The 15,443-nt window shown below is 50.9% G+C and overlaps 1 protein-coding gene across 2 annotated transcripts in view; it reads right to left on the bottom strand.

The window, feature by feature from the left end:
• Positions 1-15,443, bottom strand: part of RIMS4 (regulating synaptic membrane exocytosis 4) — a 68,014-nt gene that overhangs the window by 10,716 nt on the left and 41,855 nt on the right. For both annotated transcript variants that reach the window (XM_055545090.1, XM_055545091.1), the window contains exon 2: positions 9,051-9,189. In XM_055545090.1, the coding sequence (XP_055401065.1) occupies positions 9,051-9,189 (139 nt within the window). The remainder of the gene's footprint in view (positions 1-9,050; positions 9,190-15,443) is intronic.

Raw genomic sequence — 15,443 nt, forward strand, 5'->3', positions numbered from 1 at the left:
TCCAGGGGATCTTCCCGACCCAGGGATCAAACCCACATCTCTTGGCCTGACCCGGAACTGGGAAAGCCTACTGGTTGAGACTTAACTGTGGTATCATATAGACCTTGGATTCCAATGCTGTGCAACCTGGGGTAAGTTTGGTAACCTCTCTGAGCTGCATGCATAAAATCACCCAGCTAAGTTGTTGGAGACAGTCAATAGGATACTGCTATGTACAACGTACATAGCATTGGCTGGATGAATAAAGGACTGGGACGCTGTGGCCAGCAGGTCTCTGCTGCCTGGCCTGGGAGAGCCTCTTCTCCCCGTCTGTGGTGTTTTCATGGTACTTCTGATTTCAAACCTAGTAGGAAGCGCAGTACCTGGGTGCCTGAGAGGAAGCCCAGGTCATCTGGGGGTAGTGTGAGAAGCTGGGGGGTGGGGGAGGGGGGTGGGTAGAGCAGCTGATTCTTCCAAGGGACGCATGCCACACGGGCAGAGGCAGAGACCTGAAACAGGATTAAAACTCGCGTTCTGCTGGCCTTTTATTTTGTGTTAATGGTGAAATGAGATTTCCTGCCTCTCAAATCCTGTTAGTTTGGTTTGTGGGCCTGAAACCCATTTGTCTTTTATTATTAACCTTTGAGCTTGGTTTGGCCCCTGGATTTTCTGTTTTCTCCACGGTAAAGAAATAATTGGGTTATTTGGGGGTTTGACGTCTACTCTGTTTTCCAGATGGATCGCCTGTCTCAATTCATCGGAAATTAAAAGGTGGCCCAGCCCTCGTGGTGAGCATGGGTTATGTGGTCCTGAAAGGTTCATGGGCTCTCTGTTCATCCATTCACTGCCTGCCCCTACCTGTCCATCGTCCATCCGTCCCCCCCGCCCCTACAGCCTCGCAGAGGGTGCAATACAGCCAGTTCTGCTGTAACTCGAAATGTACATTCCTAAACACTACAGTGCAGGGCCAAGTCCTGAAGTCAAAATCTGAGAGAGTATGGGGAAAATATGGTTAAGGGCACAACACCCCAAAAGTTTATCAACAATAAAAGACATAATAAAAATGGTAGCAGTCTTACCCCTGTAGAATGGGGTTTAATCTTTAATAAGGGGTAGATTCTCTTACCCCTGTAGAATTAAGAAATGCATAGACTGGGGGACAAGGGCTACATGTGTGTATTTATGGCTAAGTCCCTTTGCTGAAACTATCACAACAATGTTAATTGGCTATGTTGTTGTTCAGTCCCTAAGTCATGTCTGACTCTTTGCAACCCCATGGACTGCAGCACACCAGGCTCCTCTGTCCTCCACTATCTCCTAGAATTTACTCAAATTCATGTCCATTGAGTTGGTGATGCTAACCATCCAATATAAAAAAAGAAGTCTTTTAAAAATGAAATAAATGCGTAGATACTACAATAAATATGGTGCTCTACCTTGAAGACAGTTTGACATTTGCTTGTGGAAATGAGTGTCCGCAGATCTGCAGTGTGTTACTGCAAAGTGGTGATGGAGGGCTCTCCAAACGGATGGGTGGGAACTTGCAACACCAGGTGTGGGGGGTGGGGGGCTGAGGGAGTGGACAGATGCAAGGGGTGTGTTTTGTGCAGCCCTCTACGGGTGTAGTTTCCTGAGTTCCCCTTGTGTTTCTCATGGATGAAATCACACCTGAGCAAAGGCGAAATTTATATTGTGCTCCAATTATTCCAGAATACTTGAATCGTGCTGGAACAGATTTGCGTTTTCAAAACAAGCATTGTAGCAGAACTGACTGTGTGCCAGGATATACAGCATCAGCCAACCCTGACTCCAGCTTCTCAAGCTTTCAGGACATTCCCAAACCTGCCTCCCCCTCCCACCTGCCCTGGGCCATGAGAGTATAGCTCCTGGGCGTGAAGCCAAGGATTTATTTTTTATTGATCAAAAGCTTGCCATGAGCCAAGTGCTGATAGTACTAAGTTATCAATATTAACTCATTTAACAACTCTGTGCAAGCTAGGTACTTACTATATGAATACCCACTTTCCAGAAGGGGAAATCAAGGCACAGAAATGTTAAGTAACCTGACCAAGGTCACAGGGCTGGTAAGTGGCTAATCTGGGATCTGAACCCAGGAGTCTGGTTCCAGGGTTCATCTCAACCTGCTACACTGTCTCCATGTCCCAGGGGGACCTAGGGCTTCCCGGGGGCAAAGCACAGGAATCTGCAGTCCACGCCCTGGGGTCAAGCAGGCCTGGATATGAGCCCTGACTTCCCCCACTCACTGGTAGTACAGACAGCCTTCGCTGCTCAGACTCTGGGTTTGCTTTTCAGCGAAGCAGGAGTGAACAATGGTAGCACACCCTTGGAGCGACTGTTAAGGACTACATGAGATAAACGCCTTAGAACCGATTCCGGTGTAGTCAAGTACTCAACCAACACCAGTGCTTATTAAACAGAAGCAAACAAATCCCCATCTCCTAGCCGCTGGCCACATCCGGTGCCGGTTTGTCCTTCAGGCATGACGTCTGTGAAACAACAGAAGGGGCGAAGGGAAAGGAGGTTCTGCTGCTGCTGCTGCTGCTAAGTCGCTTCAGTCGTGTCTGACTCTGTGCGACCCCAGAGACGGCAGCCCACCAGGCTCCCCTGTCCCTGGGATTCTCCAGGCAAAAACACTGGAGTGGGTTGCCATCTCCTTCTCCAATGCATGAAAGTGAAAAGTGAAAGTGAAGTCGCTCAGTCGTGTCCGACCCTCAGCGACCCCATGGACTGCAGCCCTCCAGAATCCTCCGTCCATGGGATTGTCCAGGCAAGAGTACTGGAGTAGGGTGCCATTGACCACCCACCAACTCCTGGGCCTTCGGTGACAAGGCAAACAGCCTTGACAGAAAGCCTCCCTGAAGCCGGTTGCAGCGGCCCTGCTGTCGGCTCACTCTCTGCTCTCCAGAGCTGTGGGCACCGTGACCCGGTCACCTAGGGAGCTGTGTGCCGATGACCCAGATGCCACAGGACCACGAGGGGCAGAGGGAAGGAGGAGGGGCTCCGGCGTCCAGCGTGGAGAGCTGCGGATTTACAGGGCGGATGTGCAACGCAGGAGGCTGCGGAGGGGCGGGAAGGAGAGGCATGCACGTGTGTGCGCGAGTGCGCACGTGCGCGTAAGTGCGTGCGTGCGTGTCTGCGCTTCTGTACACAGTCCCAACCCATCACTCACCCAGGTTTGCAGCGCACCCCCTGCAGGCCAGGCCCCGGACTGAACAGACACCAGACTCAAGCGTGTAGCAGGACAGACACGTGTAACAAGTATGATAGGACTGCTGGGCGCTGTGGTGAGGGGAGACCCGGCTGTGGAAGCTGCAGATGGAGGTAGAGGAGTGGCGGGTTTCCCCTGCCCACACCCAGGACGGACACTGCCAATCAACCCCAACACTCCTGCCAAGCCTGGACTGGACTTCAGAATCCTTCTCAACACAGCACTCCAGGGAGCCACGATCAATTAGCTGGAGTTGGCACACGAGATAAAGCTCACGTTCTTAGCTGAGATCTGGAGGAGGAATGAGTCAGGGGCCGAAGAGGGAGGAGGAATAGGAAAAAGAGTGTCAGGGGAGGTAGCAATGTATGCAAAGACCAGGTGCTGACACGGAGGGCAGGGCAAGAGGTTCAGTGATGGAGCTGGGGCACACAGCTTGAGGGGGAAAGGGGGGAAGCTGGCAAAATCCAGAGGAAATAAGTGCTGAGTGACAGACCACGCAGTCAGGCCACAAAGGAGACTTGCAGGTATCCAGTCAAGAGTGATGAGTGGCCTCATGGCTGGGGGAAAGGGGGGATGGATGGAGTCAAAGACAATTAGTGAAATGGTATAGCCCAGTTAAGGGTTGGATACAGAGAGAGAGCAAGAGGCGTCTGGGAGAGCCTTCTGGTTTGGGCAGCTGGGAGACAGTGGTGCTGTGCATTCAGAAAAGGTACTCGATTCTGTTGCCATCCCCCACGTCCTCTGACCCCCACCACGTCAGTGCTCACAGACTTCTAACTGTTGGTACCTGCATCCCTCTAGCTACGTTTCTCTGGCCCACAAGGAATTTCTCTGGTCTCCGGAGCCCTCATTTCCAGAGGAAGGGCAGGAGACTTAACCATGAGCAGCCATCAACCAGTAACCAGTAAGAGTGGGAGTATAAATACCCCAGCCCCCTGGCCTCCCAGGGAGTGACTCTCAGGCACGTGTATCAGGCTGGTTCTGAGACCCCATCAGGGTTAAGCTTTGGATATACACAGTGGCAGCTGGCTTCTCAACACACATATTACTGGAGGCCTCCCCTTGCCCTGTCTCTCTTATGGGTTCCTCCACCATGTTTTCCAGAATCACCTTCCAAGTGAAATGCTTACACTCAAATCCATGTCTTGTGTCTGGTTCTGGGAAATCCAAACTGAAGCAGATGGTCACCAGGGAGTACCTCAGGATGGATGAGGGGTCTGGGGAGGTATTGTTCTCCTGGCCCTTTCTCAGGAGTATTGAATCCTTGCCCTTTATCTGGGGAGATGCTCAGAGAGGTGGGGAGTGGGAGCTTGGCTGGTTGCCCAACTCATAGATGTTCCCTTCCATCCTTAACATGCAGAACCAACTTTTCCATCAGGCAGAAAGGGGCATTGGGAAGGAAAACCGTTCCCCAGTCCCCAAGGATAAACCAGGATTGGTCCACCATGCTGAAGTCTGCAGAGGGGAAAAGATGGAGAGACCACTGAGCCACCAAACCATGCTGGAAGCATCCACCTCTGGAAATCCTGATAGACACAGCCATTAAATGAAGGAGGGAGTCGAGTAGAATGGTTAAGGGCAGACTCCAAATGCTAGATTTGAATCCCTGAAATTGATGTCATTCGCTGGCTGTATGAAACTGTTAGTTGTTCAGTCATGTCTGAGTCTTTGCAACCCCACAGACTGTAGCCCACCAGGCTCCTCCATCCATGGAATTCTCCAGGCAAGAATACTGGAGTGGGTTGCCATGCCTTCCTCCAGAAGATCTTTCTAACCCAGGGATCAAACCTGGGTCTCCTGCATTGCAGGCAGATTCTTTCCCGTCTGAGCCACCAGGGAAGCCACTCTGGCTCTGTGACCTTGGGCAATTTAATTAACCTCTCTTGGCTTTCATTTCCTCATCTGTAACATGAGGAAACTAATGGTTCCAGAGTTATCAGGTTACTGAGAGAATTAAATGAGTCAATAAATGTAAAAACAGTTAGCACAGTGTCTGCCCATAGCAAATGCTCTTACAAAGTGCTCGCTCTAGAACATTATTACCCTTAAGCCAGAACTTCTCAACCTTAACCCATGAAACACCTGGGGATCTGGTTAGGAGCCTGAGATGATGCATTTCTTTTCCTTTCTTCTTCTTTTTTTTTGGATGTGCCATGCAGTAAGCAGGATCTTAGGATCTTAGTTCTTGCACCAGGAATGGAACCCCTCCCCTCTGCAGTGGAACTGTGGAGTCTTAAGCACTGGACCGCCAGGGAAGTACCCAGAGATGCTATACTTCTAACAAGGTCCCAGGGGATGGTGCTGCTGCTGGGCTGAGAATCACACTTTGAGCAGCAAGGGCTCAACCCACTGTAACTGGTACTGTGTAACCCGGAGCCCAAGGATCATCACTGGCAGAATGGCCCAACCCAATGTGCACCCCTTCCCCAGCCCTGAGTCCTAGTGAGGACACAGCATCTCCAAAGTTCTCTGTGCCTGTCCTTTGCAGCTCTTGCCACACTACTAGCTGCGTGGTCAGTGGAAGGCAGGGTCTCCAAGGTGCTCGGTCTGATTGTCCAGCATACTGTAGGTGCTGAATGAAAATCCACATGGTAGCATCCCTGGGCCCACTTGCAGGAATACACATGCCCGGCAGCGCCAGGGGCTGCAGCCCGGTGGCGGCGGCACAAAGGCACTGGCTCTCTGTGAGCCTCAGCTGGGCTGGCGGAAGCCCAGGGGGAGGATGGCCACACCCCCTCCTGTTTCACAGCCTGGCATCTGGGTCCTTCTAGTGCCCAAAATACCTCCAAAACAAAGAGGAGGCCGACTACAGCTCAGTGTCCCCACCTGTCCCCACGTCCCTTTGACCTCCCTTCCTCAGCCAGGTGTGTGTTGGGGGTGGGTAGCAGCACCTGGCTGGGCTCCACCAAGACCCAGTCCCTCTCAGGAAGGCAAGAATCTCCCCTCTGCTGGACAAAGGGCCCTCAAACCCACCTGATCCTTCCTCAACTGTCTCAAGACACCCACCACAAACCTTTTAACAATCATAATAATCACCACAGGAGACTCCCCTGGTGGTCCAGTGGCTAAGACTCTGTGCTCCCAATGCAGGGGGCCCAGGTTCCATCCCTGGTCAGGGAACTGAAACCCACATGCCTCAACTACGACCTGGCACAGCCAAATAAATAATTTTTAAAAAATCATAATCATCATCGCCAACATTTATTCCATGCTTAGCTTGTGCTAAGCACATTCTAGACACAATTATAACAAGGAGCAAAATGCCCAAATAACAGTGGCTGAATCAACAAACATCGGTAATAGCTATAATAATAAAAATGCTTGCAATGTGCCAGCTACTGTTCTAAGTGCTTTGACATATGTTAGTTCATTGTCTCCCCACAACAACTCTTATTAATGGTCTGTACCATTCTGGACCTCTTTCTATAGATGAAGAAACTGGGCTCAGAGAGGTAAAGTAACTTCCCCCAAAGTCACACAGCTCTGAAGCAGCAGAAATGAGGCCCAATCGGTACTGCCTGACTCCAGAGTCCGGACTTTGGACATGTTTGTAGTATAATCTGAGTTTCTGGTCCCTTAAAGCACACGGCAGCAAACAACATGTTTGTAGTATAATCTGAGTTTCTGGTCCCTTAAAGCACACGGCAGCAAACGACAAGAGCCGCGTCCCAAGCACCTGTCATGTGCAGGCATCACCTTTCTTCCTCACGACGCCCTCCTATGCTGCTCCCTGTGGACGAGTCCTGGGGCCTCTCTGAGCCTTCAGCTCCTCTTCTGAAGAATGGGAATGTAGGTTTGACCCCCTGCTGCTGTTCACTGCACCACGATACCACCTCCTCGACCTGGTCCTCTGACCTGCCCATGAGGCCAACAGACGAGATGTGTATCAGCCTCCCTAAAGCTTAAAGAGGACAAGGGACATGCCCAAGGCCACTCGGGGTCAGTGGCCAGGCTGGGACCAGGACCCAAATCTCCTGATCCCCTGAAACTCAGCAGGGACCCACTGCTACCCTGACGCCTAGACCATCTCCCTCCAAGTTTCGCTGTCTTGCCGAGTTTCTCAGGTTAAAGCAAACATTTGTTCCCTTCGTCCTCCTCTTCTCCCTCTCCCTTCCGCGTGTCCTCCTCCTCTTCTCGCCCTCCGGAAAGTCTCCCTAGGAGGTGGGCGGACCAGCAGCATCTGCCAAGGCAAGGCCATTCAGAGAGACCGGAGATGCCCAGTTTAGGAGGGGCTGGGGGCGGGAAGGCTTTCAGGCGGCAGAGCCCCCAGCTGCGAGGCAGGGCCAGAAACTGGAAGGTGTCTGCCCTTGGATGAGCCACTCAGCCAGGACCATCCAGTGGAAGTTTCTGCGCCGATGGAAATCTCCGACACCTGCACAGTCTGACACGGTGGGCGCTGAACACAGGCTGCCACTGAGCACTTGAAATACGGTGAGAGCGACAGAGGAACAGAATATTTCATCTTCATTCACTTACATTTAAACAGCCACATGCGCCTGGGGTCTACCATACTGGACAGCAGGGAGCTTAACTCTTCCAAGCCCCAGTCTTCTCATGTGCTTGACAAGGGTCATGATACCCCTGTCCTCCCTGGCTGAGGATGGCTGAGATAATGAAGCAATGGGGTGCCGTGATACAAGCCCCGCTAAGAGTCTGGATGCCTGGGTTCCAGACCTATGAACATGCTGTGTGATCCAGGCCAAGCCCCTCAACCTCTCTGAGTGCCCTGGTCATCTGTACAATGAAGTCACTGTGGATCACAGTTTCTTTGCCAGGGGGGTTTAGGGGAATCTGGGAGCCCCCTATAGTTACATGAAATGTGTCTGTGTGACCACGCATGTGAGAATGAGTGTGTGTGGTGTGAGTGTGTTAGGGTGCACATTTTATCTGCGTATTTATCAGGGGAAAGCAGGCTCCAAACTTTCCCAAAATTCTCAAAGTGAAAGTGCAGTGTCAGTCGCTTCAGTCGTCTCTGATTCTTGCAACCCTATGGACTGTAGCCCACCAGGCACTCTGTCCATGGAATTTTCCAGGCAAGAATATTAGAGTGGGTAGCCATTGCCTTCTCCAGGGGCTCTTCCCCACCCAGGGATTCAACCCGGGTCTCCCGCATTGCAGGCAGATTCTTTACAGCCTGAGCCACCAGGGAAGCCCGACCATGAGAGCCCCAGTCTAGATCGATCTTGTCCTAGGAAGTCTTTTAAAAATGGAACTTCCAGTCTCCACCCTCATGGATTCCAATTCAGCAGCTTGGATTCAGGGTCCCGAGACTGGTATTTGTAACAAGTTCCCAGAAATTCTGATGTACAGCCCGGGGAGAGAAACACAGGCGAGGAGCCAGCTGGACCTAATGTGCTATGACTTGATGTGTGTGAAACTCCTTATCAGGCAGTAGTACATATTTTTAAAAACCAATTGGGATTTAAGGAAACTAAGAGAGTTAAAGAGGAAATAACCACCATCCCAACAAAACCCCTCTTGATCCCCTTTCTTCATTAACCTCTGCTGTGGCAGCCATTGTGCCAGGTGTTTTATAAATATTAACCCATTTAATCCTCCCACCCCCTATGAGGTTGGCACTACTGTCTCCATTTTACAGATGAGGAAACCGAGGCACAGAGAGGTGACTTGCCCAGGATCACACCATTAGTGAGCAGTGGAGCTGGGATTGAGACCTAGACAGTTGGGTACCAGATTCATGACTCACTCACACCTCCTCGGAGAATCCTTGGCTTTTATCACCTCCCTTCCAAGGCCGAGAATGACCCAGGGCTCCTAGAGGGCACTGCTCCATCCCTCCTGCCCACCCCACACCCGAGACGACTGCGGGCCCCACACTCACTTGCCCTCGGAGCCGTAGCTGTTCATGCTGTCCTCGATGGACTCGTGGCTGGCCTGGCGCAGGGTCCGGCTGGGCATCTCCACTGCCAGGCCGGTCTCCGTGCTCCTCTGGATGGCCCCCTTCAACCTCCGGCTGTCCCCTTCCGGGCAGAGTGGTCAAGAGAGATGGGGAGAGAGACACGGGATGGGAAGGAACGGAGAGACCAGGCCTCTGGTTAGTCTTTCAGAGGCTGGTGGCTGCCCAGCATTGGTTTTCATGCCCCGCCTGGTTCATCAACCTCCTCCAACCACCAGCCTCACCTGCACACACCCCTCCAGGGGCAGCCTGGCCTTTATACTCACCCACCAAACAGCATCACATGAGTTCTCTTAACTGGCAGATTCATTTACATATACTTTTTCTTTAATTGAAGTATAGTTGATTTACAACATTGTGTTAGTTTCATGTATACAGCAACGTGATTCAGTTTTGTTTTTTTCAAATTAAATTCCATTATAGGTTATTACAAGATATTGAATATAATCCCCTGTGAAGAAGTGAAGTGAAGTGAAAGTCGCTCAGTCATGTCTGATTCTTTGCGACCCCATGAACTGCATCCTGCCAGGCTCCTCTGTCCGTGCAATTCTCCAGGCAATTCTACTGGAGCGGGTAGCTGTTCCCTTTTCCAGGGGATCTTCCCAACCCAAGGAGCGAACCCAGGTCTCCCACAATGCAGGTAGATTCTTTACTGTCTGCGCCACCCAGGGAAGCCCAAGAATACTGGAGTAGGTAGCCTATCCCTTCTCCAGGTGATCTTCCTGATCCAGGAATTGAACCCAGGTCTCCTGCATTGTAGACAGATTCTTTACCAGCTGAACTACCAGGAAGCCCTATAATTAGTTCCCTGTGTTATACAGTAAATCTTTGTTGCTTATCTATTTTATGTACAGTAGCTTGAGGAGAAGGCAACGGCACCCCACTCCAGTACTCTTGCTTGGAAAATCCCATGGGTGGAGGAGCCTGGTGGGCTGCAGTCCATGGGGTCGCTAAGAGTCGGACACGACTGAGCGACTTTACTTTCACTTTCCACTTTCATGCATTGGAGAAGGAAATGGCAACACACTCCAGTGTTCTTGCCTGGAGAATCCCATGGACGGAGAAGCCTGGTAGGCTGCAGTCCATGGGGTCGCACAGAGTCGGACATGACTGAAGTGACTTAGCAGCAGCAGCAGCAGCAGCTTGAATCTGTTAATCCCATACGCCCAGTCTCTCCCTCTCTCCCCTTTAGTAACCACAAGCCTCTTTTCTATGTTTATGAATCTGTTTCTGCTTTGTATATAAATTCATTTGTCTTATTTCTAGATTCCACATACAGGGGTTATCATATAGTATTTGTCTTTCACTTCACTAAGTATAATATCCTCTAGGTTCAACCAACATGTACTGTTTCTTGAATTCATTTCTGCCCTGCAGTCTTCTCCAAACCATTTCCCTCCTCCTCTTCAGCTACTATTTATTGAGCACCTACGATGTATCGTATTCTCTGTCAAGTGCTTTTCATGGATTTAAACCAGAGTTTCTCTACCTCAGCACAACTGGCGAGGGGACGCATTGCTGCTTAGCCGTCAGGCGCGGTTGTGTGTGCTGTGGGAGGTCTAACCAGTCTCCCTGGCCTCTACCCACTAGATGCTAGTCCTCCTTCCAGGTCAGCCGTGTCAGTCAAAAATGTCTCCAGGCACTGCCAAACATCCCCTGGAGTGGGGACAAAGATCACCCTTGATCGAGGATCACCCATCTAGACCATTGGCTCTGAAACCACACTGACGCAGGTTTAAGTCCTGGATCTCCTTCTCACAGACTGTGAGACTTTGGGCAAATTACTAACGTCCCTGGGCCTCCACTTCCTCAGCTGTGAAATGGGAGAACAACGTGGTCCTCTGCCCTGCTTTTCCATTTTTTGGCTGTACCACATGGCATGTAGGATCCTAGTTTTCCAAGCAGGGATTGAACCCCTGCCCCCTGCAGGGGAAATATGACCACTGGCCAGCCAGGGAAGTCCAATCCTCTTCCCTTCTATTCCCTGCCTCTAACCACCCTCTCCCCGATCCGGCGGCTCATACCTTCACTTCCATTGTGATCAAACATCATCCGATCCAAGCTCTCCTTGATCCTCTCCTGGCCCGGCCTCTCTCTGCCCAGTGCTCTGTTGTGGTTTTCTTCCTGACGCTCACTACCCATGATGTGTTCTACACCGTCGGTTTACTGACTCCACACAGAAGGTAAACCCCGTGAGGACAGCAAATTTCATTGTGTCGAATGTTGAAGCCCAGGGCCAAGAACAGAGTCTAGCCATGGGAAAGTTAAAGTCGCTCAGTTGTGTCCTACTCTTTGTAACTCCATGGACTATACAGTCCACAGAATTCTCCAGGCCAGAATACTGGAGTAGGTGGCCTTTCCCTTCTCCAGGGGACTCTTCCCAACCCAGGGAGTGAACCCAGGTCTCCCGCACTGTGCACTGCAGACAGATTCTTTACCAGCTGAGCCGCCAGGGAAGCCCAAGAAAACTGGAATGGGCAGCCTGTCCCTTCTCCAGTGGATCTTCCCAACCCAGGAATCAAACCAGGGTCTCCAACACTGCAGGCGGATTCTTTACCAACTGAGCTACCAGGGAAGCCCCTAGCCTTTGCAAGTGCTCAAGTAATAACTGCTGGGTGAACGGGTATCTGCACTGAGAGTGGGGTTAATCCTCAGTCACCCAGGAAGCAGTTGCTCCTGCTTGCTCCACTTTTAGCACCGAGGACATGGAGTTAAGGGGCTGGTCCATGGCCTAGGGCCAGAAGGTGGAAGTGGAGGCATGGAGATGAGATTTGACCCCAAAGGGGTCTCTCTGCTCCCATGCTCCACAGCCTGGTGATCAAGGCAAGCTTTACGTCCCCCACCACCCTGGAGGGGTGTGGGTTCTAGGAGTGGAGATGGATCTTTAGTGGGACCTTCCCTGCCTCCCCAGAGTCTGGGATGAGCTGATAGACCTCAGGGCCTTCAACAGTGCTCACAAATGGACCCACCCAAACCCCATTATCCTGCTGAGTAAAAGGATGGGGAGCTGGGTCTGTGTGTGGGGAGAGGGGGCAAGGCCAGGGCACCTCCTGCTGGACTTTTCCCCATCTCCCCACTCCCAACTCAACGATGGTGCCCCCTTCCTCCCTGACCTGCATGCAGACAGACACATGCGTGCACACACAGAGATATAGATGCTCTGTGTGTGCTTCTCAGAGGGTGTACCCACATGTTCCTCTCCTACACACATCTGCGTAATTCAAGCACACAGATGCCCACGTACTCAGAAAATTAAACACACATACACACAGAGGAATACACCTGCAAAGATGCAGTTTGTCAACCTATGTCTAAGTGTCCACACTTGTGTGTTGCCATGGGTCTCTGCTCTGGAGGAGGGCATGGCAACCCACCCCAGCTTTCTCGCCTGGAGAATCCCATGCACTGAGGAGCCTGGGTGACCACGGTCTGTAGGGCTGCGAAGAGTCAGACACGACTGAAGCGACTTAGCATGCACGCACCCCTGGGTCTCTGCACACCTGCCAGTCTACTTCTGAGGCTAAATGGGCAGGTGTCTGGGCGTGTGCCAGCCACACACAGACTCTTCACCATAAGAAGTGTACACCAACCCACTCAAGAAAGCACACAGAGGAACTGACACAGCGTGCGTGTGTGTGTGTCTGTGCATGCATGTGTCCCCTGGTGTTTCTTGACCATGTGGGGGAAGGTGTGTCTCCCTGTGTGTTTCCTGTCATCCCGCCCCTTGTTCTTTCCCTCATTTGTATCTGAAGTCCCTCTCCCAATGTTTCTCTGTGTACAGCAGGGTCAGGGGCACAGAAAGATTCAGAAACACACACGTGTTCACACAGACTCACAGGCACAGAGAAACATCCCTCCACTCACTCACACACACACACAGACACAAGCACAGTCATGTCCAAGGACAACACCCTCCCTACACCGGGGATACACCTACACACAAATTTCATCACTGGATCCTTTTGGGGAAACTTGACCTAAGGCACCTGGCTAAGCTGTTATCCTAAGGAAGTTAAGATTCAAACATCGCTGCACAGGTGGATTCCAGCATCACAATGGAAACACCATTCCCTCCAAGAAAACCAGTGATAAAAAGAGCAGCTGCACAAAGATGAAGGCATGGAAGTTCCGAGGGGATGGTTAATGGGGTCAAATGAGAGGTTCTGTTGTCCATGGTTATCATAAGGCTCCACTGGAGAAACCTGGAGTTTGAGTCCTCTACACTTCGGGTTTCAACTGTGAGGCTGCCCCAAGCTGGCCACTGTGATGTACAAGTAAATGGAGTGTGGATGACCTGTTTTTGGTGACCCACTCCCGCCTGCTGTACCCTGTGGGTTTTAAGTCCCTCCTCTCCCAACTTGTGCAGAGTGTGTGTGTGTGTGTGCTTGTGGGTGTGTAGCTGCGGGTGGGGGAAGGCAAGAGGCAGAGGGTGTGTGTGGACAGCTAGAGTCCCAGCAAACCACAGCAGCAACTTCGGGTACCAACACTGCTGCGTGCTAAACACACACCTGATGAGGACGGAAGAGGGAACGAGAATGAAGGGGTTCCTGCCTCCCTGGAGCTCACAGTTCAGAGGCCGAGGTGGACATTAAACCCAGGATCACACTGATTAATCACAAGTATGTAAAGGGTTTTGAGGAGCAAGAAAAAGATGCAGTGACAGCACTCACCAGGGGAGGGAAATGGGAGGGAGGCTGATGCAGGCAGCTGATTACTTCATCGTTCGAATGAGAGTCACTGCAGATCCGCCCCTTGGCCTCCGTGATGGTGGATTCTAGTGGATCCCTCCTGTGCCTGAGCATTGCCAGCACCCTATACATGAGACCCTGGCTACCCAGTCCTTAGGTTTTCTTTCCCTTGAGAGCCTTTCCCTTGCTGATTTCATTCCCCGCCCCCATGAGGACCACCCTAAGCCAAGGAATGCTATGCCTCAGTCTGCAGCCCTTAACTCTGTCAAGAGCAATACTTTGGGGCTTCTGTGGTGGCTCAGTGGTAAAGAATCTGACTGCCAATGCAGGAGACCTGGGCTTGATCCCTGGTCTGGGAGGACCCCACATGCAACCACAACTACTGAGCCTCTGCTCTAGAGCTCAGGAGCTACAACTAATGAAACTCACATGCCCCAGAGCCCATGCTCTGCAACAAGAGAAGCCACCGTGGGACTTCTCTGGCGGCCCAGTGATTAAGACTCCAGGCTTCCAATGCAGGGGGGCACCGGTTCGATCCCTGGTGCAGAACTAAGATCCCACAAACCGCATCACATGTCCCCCCAAAAAAGAGAAAAAGTTCAGACACCATAACTAGAGAGTAGCCCCTGCTTACTGAAACTAGAGAAAAACCCCTGCAGCAACAAAGACCCAGCACAGCCATAAATAAATAAATAAAATTATAAATCAAAAGAGAGCATTTCTTCCAACTGCATTTTGGACATCACTACCTGGATGATGAACTGGCTCCCTGAATGCAACTTGACCCACCCCACTTCCCCCAAACAATTCCTTTTGACTTCTGTTCCCAATTTTCCCAGCCACCGAGACTCAGAACCCCCAAGGACCTCTCTGACCTTTCCCCCTTTCTCATTAGATGCCAGGTTGTATCAAATCTTTGCCCTTAGTATCTCTTAGCTCTCTCCTTTTCTGTCCATTTTCACTGCCAACCACCCTAATTATCCCAAGTCTAAATTATTTTAACAGCCTCCTAACTAGTCTCCTTGCTTCCAACCCACCCACTCAGCAAGTCATTAACAGATTAACAATCTTAAAATACCACTTCAGACCAAGAAATTCCCTTCCTAGTAATTCATAAATTCACAAACAGACAAGTACACCAAGCTATGCAAGAAGAGACTTCCCCACAGTATCATTTACACCAATGGAATGCTGGAATTAAAGGTCTGACAGTGGGGTTGGCTTTACTAAATGACACATCCCCACAATAAAACACTGCAAATGTTAGAAAGAATCATCAAGACCTACATCTTCAGTGACATGGAAAGACTGCCTCAGCATACTGTGGAGTTAAAAAAGCACGCTGCAGGATGGTATGTAAAACAGAAGACCATTTTTGTAAAGCTATAGATAGTATATCTTTATCTTTCTCTTTATGATTAGACACAGAAAAACCTGGGAGGATATGACCCAAACTGTTAATGGGGAAGAATGATAGGAAGAAAGATCGCTAGAGGGTGTGTGAGAAGATTGTTTTTCTGGTAACTTTTAAAAAATTAATTAATCTTTGGCTGCACTGGGTCTTCGTTGCGGCATTTTCTCTAATCGCCAAGAGCAATGGCTACTCTCTGGTTGCAGGGCACGGGTTTCT

This window comes from Bubalus kerabau, chromosome 13 (assembly GCF_029407905.1).
Source record: "Bubalus kerabau isolate K-KA32 ecotype Philippines breed swamp buffalo chromosome 13, PCC_UOA_SB_1v2, whole genome shotgun sequence".
Classification (NCBI taxonomy): Eukaryota; Metazoa; Chordata; class Mammalia; order Artiodactyla; family Bovidae; genus Bubalus; species Bubalus kerabau.